Source organism: Aotus nancymaae, unplaced genomic scaffold (genome assembly GCF_030222135.1).
Source record: "Aotus nancymaae isolate 86718 unplaced genomic scaffold, 86718_ANA_hifiasm-v0.15.2.pri h1tg000058l, whole genome shotgun sequence".
Taxonomy (NCBI): domain Eukaryota; kingdom Metazoa; phylum Chordata; class Mammalia; order Primates; family Aotidae; genus Aotus; species Aotus nancymaae.
Genome location: NW_026988472.1, coordinates 22922939 through 22941583, shown reverse-complemented (window position 1 = coordinate 22941583; position 18645 = coordinate 22922939). Strand labels below are relative to the sequence as shown.

The window sequence follows — 18645 nt, the reverse complement described above, 5'->3', positions numbered from 1 at the left end:
TCAATTCATCAAATTCATTCTCCATCCAGTTTTGTTCCCTTGCTGGTGAGGAGTTGTGATCCTTTGGAGAAGAGGTGTTCTGGTTTTTGGAATTTTCAGTCTTTTTGTACTGTTTTTTCCCTCATCCTTGTGGATTTATCTACCTTTGGTCTTTGATGTTGGTGACGTTTGGACGGGGTTTTTGTCTGGTCATCCTTTTTGTTGATCTTGATGCTATTGCTTTCTGTTTGTTAGTTTTCCTTCTAACAGTCAGGCCTCCCTTCTGTATGTCTGATGGAGATTTCTGGGAGTTCACCCCAGATCCTGTTTGCCTGGGTATCAACCAGCAGAGATTGCAGAACAGCAAAGATTGCCGCCTGCTCCTTCCTCTGGAAGCTTTGTCCCAGAGGGGCACCTGCCAGATGCCAGCTGGAGCTCTCCTTTATGAGGTGTCTGTCCACCGCTGCTAGGAGGTGTCTCCCAGTCAGGAGGCATGGGGGTCAGGGATCCACTTAAGGAGGCAGTCTGTCCCTTAGCAGAGCTAAAATGCTGTGCTGGGAGTTCCACTGATCTCTTCAGAGCCGGCAGGCAAGAATGTTTAAGTCTGCTGAAGCTGCGCCCATGGCCACCCCTTCCCCTAGGTGCTCTGTCCCATGGAGATGGGAGCTTTATCTATAAGCTCCTGACTTGGGGTGCTGCCTTTCTTTCAGAGATGCCCTGCCCAGAGAGGAGGAATCTAGAGAGGCAATCTGGCTATAGCAGCTTTGCAGCTCTGCGGTGGGCTCCACCCAGTCCGAACTTCCCCATGGCTTTGTATACACTGTGAAGGGAAAACTGCCTACTCAAGCCTAAGAAATGGTGGGCACCCCTCCCCCTATCACCCTCAAGTGTCCCAGGTCAACTTCAGACTTGTGTGCTGGAAGCGAGAATTTCAAGCCAGTGGATCTTAGCTTGCTGGGCTCCATGGTGATGGGATCCACTGAGCAAGACCACTTGGCTCCCTTGCTTCAGCACCCTTTCCAGGGAGTGAATGGTTCTGTCTTGCTGGCATTCCAGGCGACAGTGGGGTATGAAAAAATACTCCTGCAGCTAGCTTAATGTCTGCCAAATGGCCACCCACTTTTGTGCTTGATACCCAGGGATTTGGTGGTGTAGGCAGCTGAGGGAATCTCCTGGTTTGTGCGTTGCAAAGATGGTGGGAAAAGCATAGTATCTGGGCCAGAATGCACCATTCCTCATGGCATGGTCCTTCAGGGCTTCCCTTGGCTAGGTAAGGGAGTTCCCTAACCCCTTTTGTTTCCCGGGTGAGGTAATGCCCCACCCTGCTTTGGCTTGCCCTCCATGGGCTGCTCCCACTGTCTAACCAGTCCCAATGAGATGAACTGGGTACCTCAGTTGGAAATGCAGAAATTACCTATTTTCTACATTGATCTCTGGGATCTGCAGACTGGAGCTGTTCCTATTCAGCCATCTTGCCTGGGAGTCTGAATTTGTACTCTTTAACCACCATGATATATGATACCTTTTTACATTGTGGAAGGCCACATGATAAGGAATGTTAATATAGGAAGCTAGCAGAGCACACTGGTCTTTGAAGGCATTGCCAACCAGTTCAGACAGGTCTGGAATACCTATCCTTCGGATTTTGATTGAGTAAGATAAATAAACTCTTACCTACTTACTTAACCCAGTGAATCAGGACTTTTTGTTATTTACATTCAAATGTAATCTTGATGGACCCTTATTAAACTGATGGCACTTCCATAACAAGTTCTCTTCTTCTTTTTTTTTTTTTTTTTTTTTTGAGACTGAGTCTCGCTCTGTTGTAGAGGCTGGAGTGGCAGTGGCATGATCTCGGCTCACTGCAACCTCTGCCTCCTGGGTTCAAGCGATTCTCCTGCCTCAGCCTCCCAAGTAGCTGGGACCAAAGGCATATCCAGCTAACTTTTTTTTTTTGTATTTTTAGTAGAGACAGGGTTTCACTGTGTTAGCCAAGATGGTCTTGATCCTTATGATCCACTTGCCTTGGCCTCCCAAAGTACTGGGATTACAGGTGTGAGCCACCGCACCTGGCCTTCTTTTTATAATTTAATGTGCCTAACACAGTGTTGGCATTCAAGAGTATTAAAAATATCTGATATTGGGTGTTTTCTGGGCATCACACACTATGTTACTCTCTGTACATATGTTGTTATCTCCCTATATGGCCACTGCAAAACTGAGAGGGAGATAGGCACTATATCCTTTTCAAGATTTAGAAAACTTCCATTCCATGACACTCAACCTGACCCAAGGCAAAGTTTTCTTGTGACAGTGTTTGATTTCTTTCATTCAGTATCCTGTGTCTCTGATACTCAGGGGCTCCTCCCTTTCTGAAGGAAGAGCATCTAAGTTATTGTTTCCATTAAGTATTATTTTCCTTACTTTAAAGGAAATGATGAATTTAAACAGATAAAACAGCTCACACCAAACGTGTCTGATGCCACATAGTTTTCAGTGTATTTGAATTATAGCAATGTGTTAATTACCGATAGCTAAATCAGAAGCTACATCTCTAGGAATGTATGTATTTTAAAAAAAGTTCTCTGGTAATGATAATTCCTCCTTCTGAAAGCTCAATGAATGATGCTGACAAACATTCCAGAATGTCAGGAAACATGTGGAGTGTGCAATTTTGTTAGGAATCACAAATGATCTTCTACTGTCTATATGTAAATTTATCTCTAATCATAGAGTATTTGCTTCATTGCTAAGTTTTCTATTGTTTTCCAAATAGTGGCATATTTTTTGTGTATTTTATTTGCCTATTAAAATTGAAAAATGAGGCATGCATTTTCTATTTTAATCAAACCCCATAGATCAATACTCATTTGATAATATCTCAGCATTTTTCTGGTTTTGGAGTTTAATTTTAATAATTTATTTAATGACATTACATTTTTACCTTAACTCTCATTTTGGATAGTAACAAAAATAAATACAATTAAAATGTGGAAAATGTCTTATTTTCTCTCTACATTTTCTGTAGGCACTGTTGAAGCATACTCCTCACTGGAATGCGAAGTAACATGGCAGCCAGGCTTCAGTTCTCCAGAAGAAGGAGAATTTATTCTTCATGTCTTAAAAGGAAACATGTTGAAACTGAAATGTGTTGCACATGTAATTATTTTCCTTGAACATGGTTTTTATTTTGAGGGCTATAAATTGATTGGGTGTACACTGGTGTGTATAGTTACCTGTATCTAGAATTAACTCTGAAACCCAAGACTTTCATGCCAACAATACTAGTTTTTGTTAGAGCCTCTATTGAATATATAATATCATCATGGGAGCCATTGAAATGACATTATTTTATTAAGAGATACAAAAAATATATCTAGAGAATATACTTGATGGATTAAAAATGTGAGTCAAGTGAAAGCTGTAATATGTAATTTTACCCTTTTTCTGGTACAATCCAGAAGGCCTTAACTTCATGACTCAGTCATCAAGCATGTATTTTACAAGTATACCAAATTTTCTATCCAATGTTCTTAGAAATATTAAAGAAGCCAAAAGCTCTTTTATCAAATCCCATCTATATTTCTAGGACATGATGGTACTCTTACATATTTAAGCTGTGAAAGAGTTTGTAGTCTTAAGAGATGAGAGATTCGTCCACTTTTAGTGATGGCAAGTGACAGTAGGGTTTTTCTTCTAAGCCTAAAATAAGCTGGGTCCTACGGTTTTTCATTATGTATAAATTACATTTATTCTTTTAAAAACTTTCTATTGGCTGGGCATGGTGGCTCATGCCTGTAATTCCAGCACTTTGGGAGGCCGAGTTGGGTGAATCACCTGAGGTCAGGAGTGTGAGACCAGCCTGGCCAACATAGTGAAACCCCGTATCTACTAAAAGTGCAAAAAAAATTAGCTGGGTGTGGTGGCACATGCCTGTGATCCTAGTTACTCAGGAGACTGAGGCAGAAGAATCGCTTGAACCTAGGAGGCGGAGGTGACAGTGAGCTGAGATTGCACTACTGCACTCCAGCCTGGTGACAGAGCTAGACTCCATCTCAAAAAAACAAGCAAGCAAACAAACAAAAAAACCAAAAAACAAAAAACTTTCTATTCAATTATAACGTGCATATGTGTATTATATGTGGAGAAACATGAAGTGATTCATTAAAATATTCATTTGCTTCTCATTCATTTTAGAAGGCCTGACTGGTCTATTTACTCTTCCATTAGTTTTGTTTTAAAATTTATTGTTCCAATTACCTGGATAATATTCTTCAAATAAATGTAATTATAAGAATATATTAAAACCTATGACAATAACAAATAATATTTCATAAGTGAAGACAATAGGGTCTGATATAAAGAACACATAATAAGAAGTTGGAAAACTTGGATTCTAGTTCCCCTTTGGCTACTGTTTGCTTTCCTGAAAAATTGAAGAGGTGGATTATACCAACATTCCCAAAAATCAGTCTGTGATACACTAGTTCTGTGAGGTGCCTTGTGTGAGATGAGGAGGGGGATTCCTGACCTTAAGTAATTCTCTGAATCCTCATTTTTAGAAGCCCCATGAGTAGACTTCTAGTAGAAGCATGCCTGAATAATTTCATTTGGCACCTTCTTTTCCATACTTACGTGATCCTTCAACCCTTTCCTTTTGCACAGCACATAGTAACACCTTGTACGTAGTTGTGTCCATGCTCCCTAAGATCCCTTTCAGTGATTAATCGACATGATTTTTAGTCCTGGATCTACTTTCTTAATAGAATTATCTTACTTCTCTCACCTTCCCTAGTTTGGGAGTATATTGTAAATATTAAATTCATTTCCCTTTCTCTTAAGCATTCCACGAATCTGATAACACTTTATATTTTAAAAGTCACTATGAAGCTGAAAAAAATTGAGTCATATCGTAAAAGTGAAAAATGTATTTTTTATAGCTGCTCTCATTACCTCCCCTCCTTAATCATGAGAAGAATTGACTTTACTTCCTTGTTCATAGTAAGGAATTTTTTCAGCTGTAAAGAAACCACAGGAGATTGATACATTAAGAACTACATATGTTTATTGAAACATATTTTTACGTGTTTTGTGGAGCTGGTGAATGTTATGCAATCATTGTATGACTTAGATAAAGTACTTAATCACCTAAATTTTAGTTTCTTCCACTGTAAAGTGTGATAGTACCATCCATTCATTCATTCAACATTTACTTATTGAATCCCTACACTGTACCAGGCCCCATATAGTCTTTTTGTATTTAAAGATGAATAACATAAGCATAGCCTAGCTTTCCTCAGGGCACTTTCTGGACTGATAGAACATAGTGGAAATGTAGGTAAAAATTAATTGTATATCTGGTTAATACTAGGTACACAATGTTATTACTATTATCATTTTTTATGATTACCATCAATATGTAGATATTTTTAACTAAAATATCTAAATATCTAAAGATTTAATTATTATTACAGCCAAAATATCTAAATAAAATATCTCCTATGATGTTATTACCTCATCCTAACTAGATTATCACAGATTTAGTTTAAATTTTGGAAAATAAAATTATCATACCTTGGGTACTTTTTCATCAAAACTAACATATAAAACCCTATTTTTGATTTATTTTGCATGTTAGAACATATTGAATAAAGAATATAGGAAGATTATTCTTTTATTTTATTTTAGTAGTTATACCTTTGGTTAATATATATTCAAAATTAGAATATTTTTGTGACCAAAACAATTAAACAGAGTATTTTATTTACCATTAATTCAATTGTATTTTTCCTTTCCTCCTCTCTTTATTAGCCTGGTCGCACCAAGGTTGTATTTTTGGAGCCAAGGATACTCTTCGGTGAGTGCCCTCAAGGTTTAACAACTTGGAAGAAAGCCATCCTTCAAAATGTAGGACAAAACCATGCATATTTCAAGGTAATATAGGGTGTTGGTAATTTCTTATTTGGATCAGGTGACATGATCATAATGCTATGAAGTTAATGCTTTATTCTTCACTTTTGCTAATTTGTAGATATTTCATATGAAATTTATCTGAGTATAGTTCATCTAGTTTGTCCTCTTCATTTCTTGTAAGAACAATTTTTCTCACTACCTTCCTTAGCCTCTCTGTTTCTTCTTGTTTCCCCTTTTATTCTTTCTGTAGTTTGGTTTTATTGAAAAAATAGATGTTTAATTTTTAAAATATACATTAAAATGTTACACTCCATATTTAGTTATATGATTTTTCTTTTCATTTTACTCTGTAATTAGGACCATTATGGTAGCACCCGGTTCCTAGATCAAGGCCATTCTGGAGAGAGTATGTTTATGGTTGTCACGCCTGATTTAAATGGAAAGAGGAGCAAAGTGGTGATTTTTTTTTTAACTGAAAAATGTAGTAAGACCAGCCTCCCCTCCCAGTAATAGTAATAGAGATTAGCATTTGAGATTTTCCATTCAGGCTTTACATTAATGTGTCATTTTCTGCCCAAATTAAAGTCTTTAGCAAAACTGAAAAATGAGGAGACTCTTTTCTACTCTGCTGCATTAGAATTAATTCTTACCTACACAGTCTATTTGTTCCTTTAGTCCCAAAAATCTCTTGCCCATTTTCCCTTCAAATTATTCTAGCTTAAAGCATGGTAAAAAGGTTTAAATTGGCCTAGGAAAAATCATACAATAAATAATTGGTAAGTTACTTAGAACTTTTCTGAAGATCAAAATAACATCTTAGACATTAGGCTTTCTGTCAAGGAGATAATGAACAAGAGATTACTTCATCGTCCTATCTCCTCACTAACATTATTTTGAGATTTTAGGATCAGGGAAACAAACCCTCAAAAGTAGTATGTAGAATATTGTCATCTTCTCAAAGAGAAATATCATCTTTGTAAGTTTTGCTGTCTTAAAAGCACTCCAGATAATAAACTTCAGCATCCTATCATCCTATTTGAATTGGCTGTTGTCACTACTGAAGCTTCTGTTTTCTTGGATAGGGTTGCAATTTTTTGTTTTAGTCCAAACTATTTGAACCTTTGGTATTTTCAAATACTATTGCAAAATCCTCTAATGTCCTGTACCTGGAGATCTTCTCTTTAGGTAGTGGCATGGAGGTTTTCCTATGAAAGCTTTGAAACTATAATCTTGAAGAATAATGTAGTATTTCTGCTAATTTTCAATTACAGGTTAATAGTCAGAGTCTGTTGCCTACCATTAATATTATTCCATCAGAAGGAATAATTCCATTTGGGGGAATAGCTGTTCTCAATATCTCCTGTAAACCTACTGTGGCAGAAAAGTTTGATACAAGAGCAAAGGTATGTCCATATATATGAGATTTTGCACCTTACATATGTCTGTGTAGGTTTGTTGGTTGTTTAAGTCATCTATAATGGTAGGTATAATGCTACAAAATGGGGTATACATGTTTATTATTAGAAAACTTGTTTTAATTCTTTCTTCTATTGGGAATGGGATTTAAAGTTATGACAGTAAAGAGCAATTTTCTAAATGTATATGATTTTTCTAGAAATTAAGTTAACTTTAAAGAAGTGTAGTTTTTGGAGATTAAAAAAAAGCACTTACCTTTATTATCTAATGAAAAATTGGTAGCAGAACTTGGAGAGGATTTTCAGAAAATATTTTTGAAGAAAGTTGGTAATGGGAATTTCTACTAAGTTGAAATGGATACTTTCCATCAATATGAGGTACTGTCTTATGAAATTGCAATGATATTTGGCATTTCTGAGTTTTGACAAACCCTAGATAGCCACAGAGAAGAGGGTTGCTTTTCTCATGCTTAGTTAGGTAGATTAGGGAAAAAAAATAATCAATTTTGCAATGCTAATTCTAAATAGTTTTAAATAATATGAATTATGTAGAATTTCTATGTGATGTTAATATCTTTATTTTAGAGCACACATAAATGTTTTACTGCTTTAGATTCTGGGAATTATCTAAACAAAAAATATTACCCTGATGCTAGGCACTTCTCTAAGTGATAAATAAAATATGTAAGACCAGTATGTGTAAAACTTAACTGTAAAACTCAAAGACTAGAGTGTTCTTGGTCAATTGTATGATCAGCTGTTTGTATTTACTCACATTAAAAATAGTATATACACTATTATCAGATCAAAATGAGTAACTTTAAGTATATCCTCCATATTATTCCTGAATGGATCATAACAATATATGATTAAATAATAAGTAATTTAATATAATAAAAACTAATTTCCCCAACCCTCAAACAAATCACTTAAGAATATCTTATTTTCATAAATGTGTTGAAAATGTTTATAAATTATATTTTGTGATATATGATCTGAGACTTGGGTAGAGTACTTTTAAACACAGTATTCTAGGAAAAATTAAAAAATATGGCCACCAAAAATATAGGTTTTACTAAACTTAATTCCCACTATATTTTAGAGAATTATGCTTTTTTTTCTAATCTTACCTTTATTAACATTATATTATAATGAGACTCATTTATTTATTCATTCAACATTCACATCATGGACCAATGTCTTGTAAATGTTAAGGATTCAATGATTAACAAGATAACCAGGGTCTTTGATGTCAAAGAGCTTACAATCTGGTGGGGAATACAAACAACTCAATAAATAATTAGAATATACTATAATAAGTATTGTGAGTATTGTGATGAAGAAATATAGCAGGCTAAGGAAGTACACAGGAGAGATATACAACTCAGTCTTAAATGATCAGAAACAGTTTTCTAGATGAAGGTATATCTGAAAGACATCTGAGGTTAAGAATAAGCCAGATTAAAAGGATGATAGTGGAGTGAGCGGGGAGAGGAGGAAAGATTGTTCAAGGCTAGTATGTGTTGAGGCTTGTGAGAGAGATAGCTGAAAGGCAGACTTAGGAAACTTAAAGATTAACATGACTAGATTATACTATTGAATGGATGATGGTGGGGAAAAAAATGTTCTTATATGACCCGTGTAAGTTTTAGGTCATACAGGGCCTTATCAACATTAAGAAATCCAGGCTTTATTTTAAGAGGTAAGAGTTTTAACTATAGGGATTTCACAATGAGATTTGCATTTTTTTAGAGATCACTTTGGTGATAAAGCAAAAAGCTGGGCCCAGAAAGATTGAATGCAGAGTTATTAGTCTGGTGAAGAGATCCAGGCAGACAAACTGGTGAGAAATTGATAAATACATGGGGATTGGTGATTGAAAAGGGGTCTCATATAAATAAGATGAGGAAGTCAAGAGTGAGGCAAACAGTGGCAACATTTAGAGAGAGAGAGATCAGAGTATGAGTAACACCTGTTAGAGGAAAATGTTTGCTTGAGTAGGAGGCATCTTTTTGATTTTCATGTAGAGATGTCTAGTAAAGAGGCAGCCACATATACATACTGGTCTGAAGGCTAATGATTCATCTTAGAGATGAAAGGGGATTTTTCTGCTGTCCCTCTATGGGTCCAGATGTGTATAAGTGAACCAAATATATAATTGAGCAGTTGGAATGGTAAAAGTTGAGAGAAATTGAATAAAGGAAAATATAGAGGATAAAGGTGAATTGGGGATGATTGGGAGAATATTACACATCACAGGTTTGAAAGTCTCTGTGATATGTGACATCTAGGAACTGTTGTCTTTGAAAATGAGTGAGAAAGCAAGGGTGAGAGGGAGTTGTAAAAATGAGACAGATGAATGAATTTGTGATTTCAGAGGTTGTGCATTTATGAGGAGTAATGTTATCTGTGGTGTAGTTTAAGTCTCTAGAGATGAAAATGTCAAGAGACCAGTGGTCTAGGGTGGTAAATAAGCTATGACATCCAGGAGTTTTGGATGAATAAGGAATGATTGGGAGGTGAGTAAAAGGCAGCCATAGGGAGTTGAGACTTGTGTATGGGGTTTATTAATGAAGAACATGTCAATTTATAATTTCCTCTGAATCATTAAGTTATGCTTCTTTTGATTTTACTCAAATATGTTTTTTATGTATTATATATTCTGAATAAAATGTGGCAATCATACAGCATTATGACTATAGAAACTTTAATAAGCCTATCTAGTTGGCATATTGATTTCCCCAGTAATTCTGAAAAATGATATTTTATAGTTTATTTGCATATAAACAGTATCAATGATTCTGTGGAAGAGTGAAATACACTCACTTCGCTTTCTTAGATATAATATACATTTAAATTTAAATGTAAACCTTGACTCTTTCCTGTGCTTATACAGATAAGACTTCCAGGGAATTATAGTTTTGCACTTCTGAGATTTTGCTTAAACAACTGTATGCTCAGACACTATATGGTTCTTATTTTGTGGAATTATACAACTAAATTCTTAATTTGCTATCTTAATTTTCTTGGAAGCAATAGAATGTTCAGGCAGGCCTTAGTTTAGCTGCTGCTGCTTTCAAGTTTGTGATCTCATGAAAAAGACAAAATAGTTGGCCTCTGCAGGAGTCAGTTTCCTCAGTTTAAAATTAGGAATATGAGCAGTTGTTATCTAATAGGATGTTGAGTACCAAGAAGGAAATAATAATGTATTTAGCACTGTACTTGACCCGTATACACAGCAATTTTTAGCTGCTATCATTACTATTATGGTTGTTGTGCATATTCATATCTTCCTAGGGGAAGATACATACTGCAATCATTCTGTTTGTTTTTCTAAAAATTTTAAATAATGCTTTGAAATTAGATAAATAAAATTGTACTGCAGGGAGTGGCAATAAAGTTTAGTCAGATAGGTAGAACTCTGCATTCAAATTCACAAAGCATCAGCTAATCACATTTATGGTGGTTCTAAGGGGTTAAACACTCACTTTTCTTAGGAATATCAATTCTGCAAAACTAGAAATGTGATGACAATTACCAGAAAAAATCTTGTGCATTTATAATATGTTACTATTATTTAAATGAAAAAATGTTATATAAATGTCAGGTAATACTTTAGCAACTTATGATTATATTTTAATGTGGTTTCTACAATGTTTTGTATTTCTCCTAAATAAGATTGCTATTCGTCATGCAAATGTTATCGACCTTAGGATCGGTGGAACTGCTGAAATTGCTGATGTAGAAATCAATCCTGTGAGTATGTTACTTATTTGCGTGATGAAACTCTTGAGTGTGGTGATTTTTATTTCTTATGTGTTTCTAGTTAGTCCCTTTATGTTTAAAAATATTTTCCAATGTATGATTTTTAATTAAAAGTTACTATATGTAAAGTTAAAAATTAATATATGTCACATAAATGTTAGTGATGAAATAGAATATTGAATGAAGGTTTAGGAATTTACCACTGAACATAAGTATCAGAACACTACCAGTACCATTGAAATCATCTTCATTATGATCCTGTCCCTTATAAGAGATAACCACTTGTCTAAAATGATACCACATAAATATAAATATGAATGCTTTCATTGTTCATTATTTAGTTTGTTTTTGAGCTTTATAACAAAGATGTACTATTTGTACCCTTGGTGAGTTACTTTTCCTTATATATTGTGTTTACAACATTCATCTAAATGGTGTGTAACAGTATGTTAATCATCGTCATACTGCATAACAGTTGTTTCTGTAGACAACTATAATTTACATGCTCATTCAGTTGTTCATCCCAATAGGTGTTTCTGGCTTTTTTTTTTTTTTAATACAAAAACTGGTTCACTGTAGCTGTGAACATTCATATGCATATCTTCTGGGGTACATATACAAGAGGTTCTCTAGGAATGGAGTTATTGAGACATAGAGTTATGAGTGTGTTTGACTTCACAAGATTATTTCTAAAATTTCCTCTCTGATTTCCATTGCTCCAAATTCTATTGTTCTACAAGTTATATTGTCAGATTTAATTTTTGCCAATCTATTGAGTATAAAATGATACCTCACTGTTGTCTGGATTTGCATTTTCTGAACTGGAGTCACACTTATTTTTGAATTACAGTGTGTGTCCTGATAAAAACGTAGTTCTACAATTGATAAAATGCACACATACACTTTTTTGTTGTTGTTCTGGCCAGCCCTTTAGGAATTAGATCTGGACATACCTATTCAAAGAAACTTTTGATTCTTCAAAGTAGGGCCCCTCCATTGTGACGTTTATAAGGCATTACAAACATCTAATGCCCTGGGAACATCACCATCAGAGCAGTTGCCATATTATTTGGGAGTTGTTTGTACTTTTGTTTTTTTCTCCCACTAGTAGTGTTAACACATATCACCATACTTGTGGGGAGCTAAATTGAGGAGAAACTGATGATGAAGAGGTCAGCTGACTGCCTCAGGTAGGGGGCTCACTGCTAGTCTGCATTTAAATGGCGTCACCAAAATTCCAGTGTATGGCTTTAACTTATCCTTTTATAATCTTTCTTTATTCAATGATTAAGGCATAAATCCAGGTAGACTGACAAATACTAAGTTAGGTTGTCCAAAACTGTGTGATTCCTGGAGATTAAACTCCGTAGTATCCAGAGTGGTTATTTTTCCATTACTATGGTATCCTTCCTTGAAAAATATTAGATAATTTTGAGTCTTTTATCACTTTCTTTTTTCATCCTAAAGTCATTTTTGGCATGCTTTACGTGTTATGGTATAATTGAATAATTTATAGGATGTTACATTAATATAGTTTATCAATATGCCCTTATTTTATAGGATTTTAGGCATAGCTGACTTTAAAAAATAGTATTCACACATCACTAGATATTTTTAGCAAAACATTTATTAACTATACAGTAATGCATATGGCATTGACTATGTGCCTTAATAACAATTACGACGTTTTGTTCACATGAGCATATATGCAATGCTCATTTGCATATATGCTCATTTTAATGGGATAAGAAGTGTGATTATTTTTACATATACAAAACATCAAATTTTCATTTTCCGTTTTGAATTTTACAAATTTCACATATACAACTGGGTTGACATTTTAAATGAAACAAATAGTAGCCAGGCTACCTTCATATGGAATTTTCCTCAATATTAGGATGCTGTTGTCTCAATCTCCTTTAAATGTTATATGTAGTTCTTTTACTAAGAAACTCCATGGTATTTTAGTAACTCCACTACAAGGAGGAATTCTAAAGAGTTTTGTGGTATAAGCACATGCCTGGGCTGTGACCTACAGTTCAGATACACTTAATAAAATGCCTTGTTTATTTAAGGTAGATGTCAGATAGGTGCTAGGGATACAAAAATGAATCACAATAAGGTCCAGTAGAAGAGATATATAAGAAAATAAGTAAATCAATGAATTATGTGATTTCATAATGTAAGTAAATATAAGAAACAGAATTGGTCCTGAGCACAGCATGATTAATTGTAGTTTATCCAACTGGGCTTTGAAGTATGTGTAATATTTTATTAGGCAATTGCAAGTTATAGAAAGGTTTTCCTGACAGAAGGGGCACCAAAAGGGTGAAGACAGAAGGGTGAAGCATCAGATGTTGCTTGGAAATGCCATCATACAGCTTGCTGAAATATTAAGTGATAGGGTGAGAGTGGGGCTAGTTGAAACTGGAACATGAGGCAGCAGAAGGCCATGGTGAGCTTTATGAGACCTGCTAATGAGCTTGGGCATGGTCCTGTAGATCGCGAGAAACCATCAAATTTTAAAACAAGAAGTGATGTGATCAAATTCTTAATTAGTTTAAATATGGCTTCGTTATAAAGGGGAGAGTTTGAGAAAGTAAAAATCTAGAAACTAAATGAAAAGTGATGCTTTACTAATTTCATACAGTTACAATATGGAGAAGAGGTGAAGAAAGGGGAAGAATCAATAAGATTTATTAACTCATTCCATATAGGAGGCATATAGGAGGTGGGGAAGAGGAAGGAAAATGTGACTAATTTTTTATAGAGTTTGGTTTGTAGTTAATAATTTCCTTGATAAACGTAACATTGCAAGTTTTAGTTTGTATTTTCATAAACTATTATTATATTTTCTAATTATATTTTTAAAATTTTAGGAAGTATTTAATTTCACTGGCACCTATGTTGGTGGTACGCAGATTATTCCATTTGTAGTAAAAAACAAAGGTGTAACACGTGCCAGAGTGGAGTTTAATCTAAAAGACTTTCCAGATTTTTCAATGGATCTTAAAGACAAATCAGGTATATGTTTTATACTATAATGGTATTCTTGTAAAAGGAAAACAGTTTTAAATTGCCCTGTGGTATAATTTCTAAAAATAATTCAATCAGGGGAAGTTATTCTTAAATCTTTTTAAAGACCACTGCATGTTTTTCTTACACTCTGTAACTCATCATGGTTTTATTTGTAGAAATACATCATTATTATCAAAACACTTTGGTAATACATGAAATGTAACCATTCTTATTAGTGGGTTAAATATGGTAAGTTAACTATGTTGTATATAAGTATATGCCTTAAATGAACATAAAATTATGAATCATTTATTTTAATTGCCCAATAATTTTAGATAAATGTCTTTGAGGAGCTATCTCTATATGTTTGCTCATGTATTAGGTATCTTTATGTTAAATTAGATTTAAACAAAATATGAATTTTTATAAGTGCATTTTATCTGTTTACTCCATGGGTTGTCAAAATAAGACCTATGGGCTAAATATGACACAACACCTGTTTTCATAAATAAGATTTTATTAGAACACGCACAGACCCATTTGTTTGTATAATGCTTATGGCTGCTTTTATGCTATACTGGCAGAGTTGAATAGCTGTGATAGAAACCGTATATCTCACAAAGCTTAAAATATTTACTATCTGGATTCTCACAGAAAGTTTCCTAATCATTGGTTTAATTATATGTTATTCATTAAATATTTGTTGAATCCCAATTACAGGCAAGATAGTAGAGTTTGGGTCCATAAAAATAAGATATCTTACATAGCCTCAAGAAGTGAACAGTAAGTATATCAGTGAGATAATGGATATGCGTTTATATTACTTATGGACTCTGAGGCATCAAAGGAGATCTGACTCTTCCCTGATCAATTTTCACTGGAAAGGGAGGCTCCTAGCTGTTCCAGGCACTAAGATTTAGTCAATTACGTGACCTTGCCCTTTATTCCTATTTATATTCATCTGAGTATGACTGTAGCATGCTTCTTGAACTTTGGAGTTATGTTTTAATGAGTTTACTGTCACTGTTTTGCTGATTGAATGTATATTTGTTCCACGTATAGATATCAACTTTGGTAATTAGAATCTTGGTATTTAGAACAATTCTTTACCCAGCATCTTCACATAGCCCTGCACAAATATTTCAGAAATTGATTTTTGATTGTTATGAACATATGTACTTTTTCATCTCTTATAGAGGAATTAAAAAACCCTGCGTTTCCTTATATATATTCTTTGGAAATAGAGGAAAATACATCTCTGGAATGTGGCATATCATTTTCTCCCAAAGAAGTAAGTTTTCTGCTTTCTATTCCTCATGTTACTGTAATTATGGGTAATCCTAACTAATAACCTACTAAAGATCACTCAAGATCTATTTGTAGAGGGTTTTTCTTTCTGATTTGTAAGCATGCCTGTGTATACCTTAATTTAGTAAAATGATTACTGGAGGGTTTGGCTCATGCTGCAGTGTCTCGAGGAGCAGAGAGCATGTACAGGGGACCTACGATTGTGTGGTCTTTGTTATACGATGTGGAAAATTCAAGATATTACACGTTTTGAAGGAGACTAAAGTTTAGGCTAGCTAAAAAAATCACTTATATTCCAGGCAGTTGGTGCTTTCTACTTACATTTGAGTGGCGTGTGGTCTGTGAACCACTACCTGAAATTATCAAAGACATATTGTGAAGATTTAAGAGGAGTTGCTATGATATTGGCTCCTTTTATATTGTACCCTTGTAATTTAGTGATTTAAAAACAAAAATAAAGAGACAAAAACCTATTCTGAAATGTGCCCAGAAGGGATACCACTGGTCAGGTTTCAGGAGCCAGCTTTAGTAGGCTTTTGCTGCATAGATTCTCTAACAGAAGTACCCTGGAGAGAGCTTCTCTCTACGCATGATATGAAAGTGCATATTGCTATATCCTTCCAAGCAAGAAGCACACTTCTATGTGGGAATCAAAGTATAAGATTCTTATGTCAAAACTTTCTTTTTAAATATTCCAACATAGCTAGATTGATTCTACTCAATAGGTATAGAATAGAATTAAGTGAAAGTAACTAATAACACAACGAAATTGTATTGAATGCTACTAAATACTATCTTTAATAATCCAATTTTTAGTAATGTTATTTTTACTAGATTAAATTTTATTTTAGGAACAATGTAAGCTATTAGTTGGATTTCAGGCAGAAAAATAAAGTTTCAGAACGAGTTTAGATATTAGAAAATGATAAAGATTAATTTTGCTTTTTTTGGGTTCAGTACTTCAGTTGAGATAAGTTTTATAGGTTTTGTGCACATATGATTCACATGACATGTTATTGGCTACAAGTTCATTCTTTTGTCTATTCTAGTTTTAGATAAGCATAGTTAAGGAAGTAGTAAAGGTTGCTTTTCTGACATCAAAGCAAATTAAAATCCTTTTATCTTATATATAAGATTAGGTGTCCTCGGATGTGTTATACTGTTCATTTTCCATGGATTTTGTGTGAAGTAATTACTCATCCACATTCATAAACAGTGATATTTAGGTAGATAACAGTCCAGCAAGGTTATCAAGAAAAAAATATTTGATTTTTAGAAAATCATCTTCAGGATATTTATTTGGTCTCATTTGTGTTATCAAATATCAGAAACTAAATTTTATTTAGATTTTCCTTTTATCTTTTCAGCAAAGAATTTTGCAGTACATAAAAATATTGTCAAACTGTTTATTGAATAATACAATCTCTAATTTGTTTATTTAATTCAGAAAAACAGCGTAATTAACAAGGTACTTTGGATAATTTCAGAGGATGTTTATCTTTTTATTTTTGCGGCATTCTAATATTTTTCAAGGGCTACTCTTCTTTTTCATATCCTACTTACAAATGTTGTCAGCATCAACTTACATTTTAAATTTAAATATCAATGATATTCTCTTCCTGATTATTAAAGTTTATTGTCGAATTTAAGTGGGGAACTTAGAAAAGCAGAAAGAAAAATGGTTCTTTAAATTCTAATACTTAATAATGACCAGAGGTGATATTTTGGCATACCTATATTCTCTTTGTCTCCTCCTTCTCTGTACTCATATTTCTACATTTGTATTTTTTTCCAAAGAATACTTTTTGAGTTATTGTTAACCTACATTTTTGTACTGATTCTATCAATTAAAATGCAATGAATGGCTTTCTGGGTCCTTAAGTATTCTAAATACAATTTAATTTTACAGGGATAATGCATTGTATTATCTTATGGCTATGCTATGTCAGGGTTATTTAACTAATTCCTTTCATTGTACACTTAGGATTTCTCCTCTCTTTTGGCTCTTAATAATACTGTTTGTTTTTAAAAAGTTCTTGTAGATACATGTTTGGTTTCACATTATACATTTTTACTGTGTTTTACTAGAAGTTGAATACATAGGTCCAAATCTATGCACATATTTTGTGCTTTCAATATGTATTGTCAAATTGCTCTATAAAAAGGTTGTATCAGTTATATTATTGACCGTTTTTCAGTGTACAAATTTTCTATTTCTTCATTCAATTTATTTCCACATAGAATTGTTTTCTTAATTTCATTTTTTGATTGTTCTTTTCAAGTGTAAAGAAAAGCAATTGATTTTCAGCATTGATATTGTGTTCTGCAACTATGTCAAACTCATTTACTAGTTTTAATATGTTAATGGATTCCCTAGAATTTTATTTTTTTAAACTTTTAAGTTTGGGGGTATGTGTGCAGTTTTGTTATATAGGTAAACTCAGTCATGGGGATTTGTTTTACAGATTCTTTCATCACCCAGGTATTAACTTAGTAACCATTAGTTATTTTTTATGATCCTCTTCCTCCTCCCACCTTCCACCGTCCGATAGGCTCAAGTGTGTGTTGTTCCCCTCTATGTGTCCATGTGTTCTCATCATTTAGTTTCCACTTGTAAGTAAGAACATGTGGTATTTGGTATTATGTTCCTGTGTTAGTTTGATAAGTATAATGACCTCTAACTCCACCGATATTCCCACCAAGGACATGATCTCATTCTTTTTTATGGTGGCATAGCATTCCATAGTGTATATGTACCACATTTTCTTTATCTAGTCTACAATTGAAGGGCATTTAGGTTGAGTCTATGTCTTTGCTATTGTGAATAGTGCTGCAGTGATCATATGCATTCATGTGTCTTTATGATAGAATGATTATACTTCTTTGGGTATTTACCAAGTAATGGGATTGCAGTGTCGAAGGGTAGTTCTGTTTTTAGGTCTTACGGGAATCGCCACACTGTTTTTCACAATGATTAAACTGATTAGACTTCCACCAACAGTGAATAAGCGTTCCTTTTTCTCCACAACCTCTCCAGCACTGTTAGTTTTTGACTTAGTAATAGCCATTCTGACTGATGTGAGATAGAATTCTCCATATATAGTAATACGTCATCTGTAAATAGAGAAAGCTTTAATTCTTCCTTTCTGTTCTGGATACCTTTTACTTTTTTAGTATCTAATTTCTAGAACTTTTAGTGCAATGTTGAATAGAAAAACATCTTTGTCTTGTTCCTGAAAGCATATAT

General features: G+C 33.9%; 1 protein-coding gene across 1 annotated transcript in view; it reads left to right on the top strand.

Moving 5' to 3' along the window:
• The window catches only part of CFAP47 (cilia and flagella associated protein 47), a 442460-nt gene that overhangs the window by 80432 nt on the left and 343383 nt on the right, over positions 1–18645 (top strand). Inside the window, 6 exon segments of the mRNA XM_021669675.2 lie at positions 3008–3138; positions 5791–5913; positions 7164–7295; positions 10986–11063; positions 13952–14096; positions 15287–15381. Coding sequence (XP_021525350.2) covers positions 3008–3138; positions 5791–5913; positions 7164–7295; positions 10986–11063; positions 13952–14096; positions 15287–15381 — 704 coding nt within the window.